Source organism: Sander vitreus, unplaced genomic scaffold, assembly GCF_031162955.1.
Source record: "Sander vitreus isolate 19-12246 unplaced genomic scaffold, sanVit1 ctg362_0, whole genome shotgun sequence".
Classification (NCBI taxonomy): Eukaryota; Metazoa; Chordata; class Actinopteri; order Perciformes; family Percidae; genus Sander; species Sander vitreus.
The window spans coordinates 67,501-77,500 of NW_027595497.1; the positions used below are offsets into that span (position 1 = coordinate 67,501).

The window sequence follows — 10,000 nt, forward strand, 5'->3', positions numbered from 1 at the left end:
CGGGGATGACCAGTGGGACGGGGTTGGCAGCTTTGTAGCGTCTCGACTTCCTCACTGCAAATTTCTCCGTTGGGATAGACTTCCCTGCCAGGCGCTGTTTTAGCCCCTCCACCTGCCTGTACACACAAATACACACAAATACACTTTGTATTGTACTTCTATACTTGTGAAACAAGTCTTATAACATATAGGATCGGAAGATGTTGAACCGTATGACGTTACGAGTCGTTTGTTCCCCTCCTCTAATACGTCCCACGGGAGCGTTTTCCGCCCTCATATCTAAACCAGAGAAGGTAACGGTCGCGGTTTTAAACACGTCGTTAACGTTGTGAAACAGTTTGGTTAGGTTTAGACGCCAACTACTAGCCACTGCTTAGTTAAAGCGTTAACTCTCGCCAAAATGCAACCTAGGGTCTTTCTGTGAATGTACCCGAGTCAAACTTTCGTTTAAAAGCATATTTTAGGACGGAAACGCCACTTTTAAGATGGACCGTGTCTTCGTTTTTGGGTCAAATGGCCTTCTGAATGGGAGCGCTAGCGGCGCTACGATGCTAGCCTCAAAATATCTATTTTTAAACCACTAAGAAGGCTCGACACAACATGAGACTTTGCTCCAAGTATCACCAGGGGCTCTACACCTTAACCACAGCATTGATAACATTGTTTGTGTACCCAGAGTTTACTAAAAAGAGTAAGAGCAACTCACCGTAGCTGTTGTTGTTTCCGGCCGCTACCACCTCGGCAGTCAAAATGAGTCAATATCAAAACAAGTAGCCACAGATGTAGTATATCCTTTGGTCACCGGTGGAGTTAAGGTGTAGAGTCCCTGGTGATACTTGGAGCAAAGTCTCATGTTGTGTCGAGCCTTCTTAGTGGTTTAAAAATAGCTATTTTGAGGCTAGCATCGTAGCGCCCCTAGCACTCCCATTCAGAAGGCCATTTGACCCAAAAACGTGAATATGGAACATCTTAAAAGTGGCGTTTCCGTCCTTAATATGCTTTTAAACGAAGGTAGGATTCGTAAATTCGCTACCAGGACATTTGGCGGTCTTATTTTTCCTCACCTTACTTCCTGCTTTGCTCCCATCATAACTACTACGGCCACTAGAGGGCGCCGGCACTAGAAACCTAACCTTTAGTATATTCCAAAATGTTTGTTGTTTGGTACACCAGATGTTTGTTGTTTTGTACATCAGATGTTTGTTGTTTTGTACATCAGATGTTTGTTGTTTTGTGCCCCACATATTTGTTGTTTTGTAGACCAGATGTTTGTTGTTTGGTACACCACATGTTTGTTGTTTTGTACACCAGATGTTTGTTGTTTTGTACACCATATATTTGTTGTTTTGTACACCAGATGTTTGTTGTTTGGTACACCAGATGTTTATTGTTTTGTACACCAGATGTTTGTTGTTTGGTACACCAGATGTTTGTTGTTTTGTACACCAGATGTTTGTTGTTTGGTACACCACATATTTGTTGTTTTGTAGACCAGATGTTTGTTGTTTGGTACACCACATGTTTGTTGTTTTGTACACCAGATGTTTGTTGTTTTGTACACCATATATTTGTTGTTTTGTAGACCAGATGTTTGTTGTTTGGTACACCACATATTTGTTGTATTGTAGACCAGATGTTTGTTGTTTGGTACACCATGTTTGTTGTTTTGTGCCCCACATATTTGTTGTTTGGTACACCACATATTTGTTGTTTTGTAGACCAGATGTTTGTTGTTTTGTACACCAGATGTTTGTTGTTTGGTACACCACATGTTTGTTGTTTGGTACATCAGATGTTTATTGTTTTGTACACCAGATGTTTGTTGTTTGGTACACCAGATGTTTGTTGTTTTGTAGACCAGATGTTTGTTGTTTGGTACACCAGATGTTTGTTGTTTTGTACACCAGATGTTTGTTGTTTGGTACACCACATGTTTGTTGTTTGGTACACCACATGTTTGTTGTTTGGTACACCACATGTTTGTTGTTTGGTACATCAGATGTTTATTGTTTTGTACACCAGATGTTTGTTGTTTTGTGCCCCCACATATTTGTTGTTTGGTACACCACATAGTTGTTGTTTTGTAGACCAGATGTTTGTTGTTTGGTACACCACGTTTGTTGTTTTTGTACATCAGATGTTTGTTGTTTGGTACATCAGATGTTTGTTGTTTGGTACACCACATGTTTGTTGTTTGGTACACCAGATGTTTGTTGTTTGTACACCAGATGTTTGTTGTTTTGTACACCAGATGTTTGTTGTTTGGTACACCAGATGTTTGTTGTTTGGTACACCAGATGTTTATTGTTTTGTACACCAGATGTTTGTTGTTTTGTACACCAGATGTTTGTTGTTTTGTGCCCCACATGTTTGTTGTTTTGTGCCCCAGATGCTTGTTGTTTTGTGCCCCACATGTTTGTTGTTTGGTACGCCAGATGTTTCCGTGGTGACAGTATTAATGTTCTAACGAGGCAGACTGACCTGAAGAGCTCCGTGATGTCCTCCCCCGTCTCCTTCACATCCTCCTCAGACATCATACTGAGGATAGCCGCCTTCTGGTACACGTAGATAGCCTGGAGATAGTCAAAAACCAAGACGGGATTTAACGTGTAATCCTTAACTAACTCATTCTCTGCTCAGTCATTTTCTGAACCTACTTGGTTTTACAGCTAATAACGTTCTCTCACATCCGTTCGCTGTTCAGGTCGCTACTCCAGGCTAAAATCTGTTTTATGCTTCTGCGTCAACTCCACGCCGTAGCTACGCCGTCGCTCCTACGGCGCTGTGACCCTTTCGGAGTTCTGCGTCGGGGCTGCTTCGCATCGCGGTGCATTTCACCGCCATAACGCTAGGGGGTGTGTGGCTTAAATAAGTCTGAGGTTATTTGCGAGGTGTCTGCCAGCCAGTTTATGTTATGTTAGCAAGCTAACTTTAGCACAAATGCCCACAAAGTACTGCTTGCTGGCGAAGTGATAATTTCAAAACATTACTGACATTACATTATAGACACTTAACAAACGGATAACCCCGTCATTGTAACCAAAATATGTCTGAGTTTATTTGCAAAGCTTACGTCAGTGAACTAGCATGTTGCTACTCCCCACAGCAGGCTGCTTGAAACACCGACTACCAACACACAGGACGAGTTGACCAATCACAGTCCTTGCGGTCTGCGTCGCTTCGAAGCAAAGTTACAAATTTTTGGAGGTGCACGTCAAGCTACGGCGGAGGGCTCGGAGGGGGGTTCGTGGCGACGCAGAGGGGTCTGCGGGGGTACGCTGTCCATTCGACGCAGAAGCATAAATCAGCCTTAAGGCCGTTTTGGGGACAATGACATGACTGATAACTAGCTTGTCTTAATGTTAAACATGCTGTTTTTACAGTACAGTAATTATAAGTACTGACTGCAAACTGTACACAATGTAACTGACGTTGAATCATGTTAGCATAAAGTTAGCTATCTGGCTCTTAGCTGTCTGAGCTGAGCGGACTATATAAATATCTCCCGTTGCTAAGCGATGCAAGTCGCATCTAAGGCCCGTCCTATTTACTGGAGCAGTGAACAACGTTTGTATTGCAAAAGACCGTTATGGGATGGGAATGATTGTTCCCAGTTTTAGGCGTAACCTGGGAATAACCTGGGAGTTATTGTTTGGAAAAAACTTTCCATCGTCAGGTATTAATGGACTTCGGCAAAGACAACCGTCATCCATTAAAGGTGCAGTGAGCACACTCAGCTGCTAAACAAATACCCTATCAACTGATATTTTCTTTCCCAAAATTATACCCTACGGTGCGCGTTTACCTTGGACCAGCGGCTCTCCTTGCACAGCAGGTCGGCGTAGCGGTACGCCTGCTGCCACTCCTGTTGGTACGAGTGAGTCCACATCAGCTCCCAGAAACAAAGATGGTGGATCTGCTTCCACTCCTGCTGGCTGCTGATGCACTCCTCGTACCGCGCCCGGGCCTGAAACACACCACACACTTCGTACGTCAACACCCAATGGCTCGGGCCTCGGAGGGCAAACACAGGGAGGAAAACTCATGTGAAGGAAGGGAAGAGAGCAAGAGAATTATTTAAACTTAAAAGTCTTAAACGATATATCAGAATTTTACTCCTTTGCTTCACTGACGGAGCTGCAGCTGTGGATGCGTTTGGTCTGTAACCTTCAATGTTAGTCTGGATCGATGACAATTACCGTATTTTCCGGACTATAAGTCACACTTTTTTTCATACTTTGGCTGGTCCTGCGACTTATAGTCAGGTGCGACTTATATATCAAAATATATATAATGTAACATGTTTTAAATGTTATTTCATGCTGAAAACATTACCGTCTACAGCCGCGAGAGGCGCTCTAGGCTTGTGACGACTATATGCTGCTCCTAAAGACAACTGAGAAAGAAAAGAAACTGCAGGCGACTGCAGGTAGTAAAACACGCAGCCGAAAACGGTCATCGAGCAGCAGAAGGAGAGTTTGGAGTGAGAGAGAAACTTGTGAGGGACTGGAGAAAAGGTTAGTCTCACTGCAATGAAGAAAACAAAGAAAGCTAGTCGCGCTGAAATCCAGATGGCCAGAGCTGGAGGAAGGAGTCCACAGATGGGTGCTTGAACAACGTGCTGCTGGGAGAGGCTCGTCAACAGAGCTGTTACGTTACGTTAACATAGAGACACCTACCGTATTCAGCCCCCTTGTTCTGGGGGGGCTGTTGGGTAGTTTAATAACTGTTAATGTGTTACGTTAACATAGAGGACACCTACCGTATTCAGCCCCTTGTTCTGGGGGCTGTTGGGGAGTTTAATAACTGTTAATGTGTTACGTTAACGTAGAGGACACCTACCGTATTCAGCCCCTTGTTCTGGGGGCTGTTGTGGAGTTTAATAACTGTTAATGTGTTACGTTAACGTAGAGGACACCTACCGTATTCAGCCCCTTGTTCTGGCTGCTGTTGGGTAGTTTAATAACTTGCTTTTCCAGATTAAATGTCTGTTCTTGGTCTTGGATTTTGTGAAATAAATGTCTAAATAAATGCGACTTATAGTCCAGTGCGACTTATATATGTTTTTTCCTCTTCATGACGCATTTTTTGACTGATGCGACTTATAGTCCGGAAAATACGGTAATTTACCAGATAACAACAATCTTCGAGCTAGTAAGCTAAACGCTAAAAATGTCAAGTTTTGTAGAAACTTGTTGGCACACTTGGTTCTTTCGGGGAATGATTGTAAAGATTTAAAAAGAAAATGTTTACGCCATTTACTCTCTAACTGGGACATTTTGGGACCGATTGGTGGGAAATTGGACAATAGTAATTGTTTGAAAACGACGACATATATACATCGGCGGAAACCTCTTTGTTAGAAAATTAAGACTTTTTGGGAGATGGAGACTTCGAAGAGTGTTGGAAAGTTTGGACATTTTTTTAAAAAGGCTCTCGGTTCTTAAAACCTCTGATTGAGGTTTCAGACTTGGTTTTAAGGTTAACGTTTAATTAGGTTTAGGTTGAGATTAAGGAATATACGTCACATGAACAGCTTTTTCCCCTCCGCCACTAGGCTTATTAACAAGGCCTGGAAACCACCCTGACTCTCCACCTTCATGGCACTGTTCTCTCTCTGCTGTAATGCTCTTTGCTCTTTATTTTTTATTTATATCTTTATTTATTCTTTATTTTTAACTTAATACATACTGTGTAAATATACTTATATTGTTTGTACCTATACTTATATTGTTTAATATTCCATCTAAAGAATGTGTGACGTGCACCAACAACACCAAAACAAATTCCTTGTATGTGTTAAAAAACGTACTTGGCAATAAAACCCTTTCTGATTCTGATATTAAGTCGACAAAAGTAAAAAAAATAAATAAATAAAAGTGTGTTTCAGACCTTCTCAAAGTGTCCTCGCAGCGTGGAGATGCGAGCAGAGTAGAAGAGAATGATGGAGCCCTGAAAGAAAACAACAGAAAACAGTTTTAAGTTAATCAATATATGTTTAACACATTTCAACAGTCGATCACGCTATAACTTTTGAGTTTTTTTGCAGATTTATTTAAAACAAACACCAGAATTGTTGGTTTAACTTTCTTTATGAATCATTGGGCTGAATATTTTATATTTTATCTCGCTGCCCCCTCTCATGTGCAATTATTTTATTTATTTTTGTATTTGTTAGAATGTTATGCCCCAAATGTATGCGACGTCTTGTTTTGGTTTTATTGTTAAAACTGCCTTCACTGAACGAAGAGCTCTCCAAAGTTCGTTTTATGTTTCCACGTACAATTCATATATTGATTGGCTGGGATGACTGTGCACAAGTGTATGTTTAGAGTATTTATTTGTGTATTTATTACTTTTAGTACTTTTATATTCAGGTACGGCAGTGTAGTTGTGTAGTTGTGTGTGTGGTTGACCTACTTTGGGGTATTTCTGTTGGTACGGCTCCAGCAGAGCTTCAGCCTCCACCAGATTCCCCTCTCCAGTTCCTGATCAAACACAACACTGTTATCTTTAGGTCTTCAATGTCAATCATAAGAGGCCTTTACTCAGCATGAAAACTATGTTTTTGCACCTAATACTCCACACATTTGGGATACAACAACAACAACAGAATTTAAGGAGCAGCTCTGGACTACTTTGGCGCTGCTATATCTATGGAAAAGGGAAAATGTGTGGGGCTTTTTCCTACCGAGTATCAGTGACACATATGTGCGGTAGAAAAGCAGAGTCAGGGAGCAGAGGATGGCCCGCAAACTGTGACTGGACGCTCCCTCTCTCAACTGAGACAAACCAAACCCCTGCAGACAGACAGGGAAGATTAGTAACTGTTACACTGTCAGATTTCACAAAACAGACATTCACAGCTGCCTTTCAGGTCTACTGGGTGGAGTTTTTCATACTCAACAGACAGATTTTTGGGGTGACTTTAAAGCGGTTTCAGATTCAGTGGTGGAATGTAACTAAGTACATTTACTCCAGTACTGTACTTAAGTCCAAATGTTGAGGTACTTGTACTTTACTTGAGTCTTTTCTTTACATGCCACTTTCTACTTCTACTCCGCTTCATTTCAGAGAGAAATATTGTACTTTTTACTCCACTACATTCATCTGTTACAGCTTTAGTTACTAGTTACTTTACACATTAAGATTCCTGCACACAAAACACATGTAGTTTAAAAATCTGATGTTTTATTATAAATGAAACTAGCCAACAATGTAACGGCCTACAAGTCCAGCTGAGATGATGAGACCATTAAACACACAACTGTTTGGATCCTTTACACTTTCTACAATGGGAGGATGTTTCTTTACGTTTAATACTTTAACTACATTTTCCTGACTTACAGACTTTTACTGAAGTAATATTTTCAATGCAGGACTTTTACTGTAACAGATTATCTTACAGTGTGGTATTAGTACTTTTACTGAAGTAAAGGATCTGAATACTTCTTCCACCACAGCTACCTTTGGGTGAAGTTTTTCATACTTAACAGACTGATTTTTGGGTGACTTTAAAGTGTTTGCACTGACCCTGTTTCCTGAGAATCCGATGACCTCCAACAACCTCAAAATCCTCTGAGGGAGGAGGGACAACATCTGAAAGAGAGAGACAGAAATGCTCTCAAATCACAATGAAATGAACTAATAAATCATGACATTTTCAATCAATCCATATGTGTACCCCATACTTTATCTGTGCGTCTATGTATGCCAATATGCTGATGACATACGCCTAATTTTGGCCAAAAACAAAACAAAACAATCTATCTCCTCCCATCTGAGACTCCAGGGGGAATAAAACAAACCAGTGAAACCTCTATTAAAACCATAGACAGTATATAATGGACCAACAGATCCCGTGTCTCTGGACGGAGACCAGTGAAGGACATTAGAAGCTCTTTCCCGGTGATGGCTGAGCGTTACTGAGCAGCCTCCAACTGAGCTTGAAGACGTAGATGTGACGTGAGCAACCTGTCTGAAAGTTGGAAGTCTTCTGGTAGCTGTGCCAAGAGAAATCTCAATCATTCCCAATCTAGCAGAGACGGAGAGCGTAGGTATATGTAAGGAGATAACATAGACACAGGCTCATTATTGATCACTAAAATGATAGTTAACATTAGTCATTACACTTAAACAGCTAATGGAAGTCCAAACTGCCTGAGAGCTTCTCCTGTACTATACGGTAACTCCTCTACTATGAGACAGGAAGTCTCGTGGTTATGACACAATCGTTAGCCTATTGTTATAACAACGTCTGCTACGGAGCCATAACGTGAGCTACAAGGTAATGGAGCCTTTTATACATTGTTGTGTTTCTTTAGAAATAAACAACGGACAAATAGAGTCTTTAAACGCTATTCGCTGTCAAAGTGACGTCAAAATGAATGGGAGTCAATGGGATGCTAACGTCGGGTGATCGTTTTGTAGCATCAAAATCGCCATAGGAGGTTCGAGCTCTGAGGCAACGCTGACCCCCTTGATTAAAACCCACCAGGTTGAAGGATCCGATGCCCAGCTTGACTCCGCCTTCAAACTGTCTGAAAGCGTCTGATTGGGCGGCAAGGTCCTGACTGACATTCAGCACGTTCTGACAATCCCTATCAGACGAAACAAAGACACAATCAGGAAAGGATAGAATCATGATCTTATTTATACTCACAGGTTGAACCTTTAATTTAAAACGTTACATTTTTCGATCCAGACACGAAGCTCTATTCAAACACTGTTCTTTAAATCAAGTCGCTGGTGACGTCAAGAGTCACTCACTTGTAGATTTGGTAGCTCGTTCGAATCTTGATGCCTCCTTTGATAAAACTGATCATATTCTCATCCTGGAAGAGACACAGACAGAGAGAGAGAGAGACAGAGAGAGAGAGAGAGAGAGAGAGAGAGAGAGAGAGAGAGAGAGAGAGAGAGAGAGAGAGAGAGAGAGAGAGAGAGAGAGAGAGAGAGAGACAGAGAGAGAGAGAGAGAGAGAGAGACAGACAGAGAGAGAGAGAGAGAGACAGACAGACAGAGAGAGAGACAGACAGAGAGAGAGAGAGAGACACAGACAGACACAGAGAGAGAGAGAGAGAGAGAGAGAGAGAGAGAGAGAGAGAGAGAGAGAGAGACAGAGAGAGAGAGAGAGAGAGAGAGAGAGAGAGAGACACAGACAGACAGAGAGACAGAGAGAGAGAGAGGGGAACAATTACATTTAATACAACAAATAAATAGACTGTAATGTGTTGTTTCAAAGGGGAATTATGATATTTAGACAGATAGACAGACAGACAGACAGACAGGCAGGCAGGCAGACAAACAGAGAGACAGACAGACGGACAGAGACAGACAGACAGACACATACAGACAGGTGAATAGAGAGACAGAGAGACAGATAGACAGACAGATGGACAGACAGAGAGACAGACAGGTAAACAGAGAGACAGAGAAACAGAGAGACAGACAGACAGACAGACAGACCTGTACAAACGTCAGTGTGGCTTTCTGCAGCAGACACTCAGCGTAGCAGATCTCTGCGTGCATCTCCTCTGCAAACACACAAACACAGCAGCACAGTGACTTCCTGCTGCACTTCCTGCAGACCTCAGCTGTCAATCAAACTGTGTAGGGGGCGGGGGGGGGGGCGGGACTTGTGTTTACATACCTTCCTGCAGTTTGGACTGCTTGCTGATCAGACTGGACAGAGAGCCGACCACCGAGTTCTTCTTCCTGAACCTGCAGAGACCGTTTGGGTTGAGAACTTGTATTATGAAGACACATCTTCACGTTGTACAGTCATGTATCTGTTTAAGGCGAAACGCCATTACGAAACACCCAAAGTTTTGTCACTACGTTATTTATTATCTTCATTGTTATTGAAAACAAAGGTCTTTCAGCACGATGGTGCTACTCAATATATGAGATATATGAGACAATGCTAACATGCCGATGTTTGGCGCCGTGTAGGGTGACCAGACAGTCCCGAAATCCAAGCAGTTGTCCATAATCCTGCCCT

The 10,000-nt window shown here is 42.1% G+C and overlaps 1 protein-coding gene across 1 annotated transcript in view; it reads right to left on the reverse strand.

Moving 5' to 3' along the window:
• Positions 1-10,000, reverse strand: part of ttc39b (tetratricopeptide repeat domain 39B) — a 24,538-nt gene that overhangs the window by 9,273 nt on the left and 5,265 nt on the right. The window contains exons 4-14 of the mRNA XM_078245079.1: positions 9,650-9,720; positions 9,466-9,533; positions 8,770-8,834; positions 8,495-8,600; positions 7,534-7,599; positions 6,692-6,800; positions 6,421-6,488; positions 5,893-5,952; positions 3,806-3,967; positions 2,482-2,573; positions 1-116 (exon numbers count right to left, since the gene is read on the reverse strand). The exon at positions 1-116 is cut by the window's left edge and continues 5 nt beyond it. Coding sequence (XP_078101205.1) covers positions 1-116; positions 2,482-2,573; positions 3,806-3,967; positions 5,893-5,952; positions 6,421-6,488; positions 6,692-6,800; positions 7,534-7,599; positions 8,495-8,600; positions 8,770-8,834; positions 9,466-9,533; positions 9,650-9,720 — 983 coding nt within the window. The remainder of the gene's footprint in view (positions 117-2,481; positions 2,574-3,805; positions 3,968-5,892; positions 5,953-6,420; positions 6,489-6,691; positions 6,801-7,533; positions 7,600-8,494; positions 8,601-8,769; positions 8,835-9,465; positions 9,534-9,649; positions 9,721-10,000) is intronic.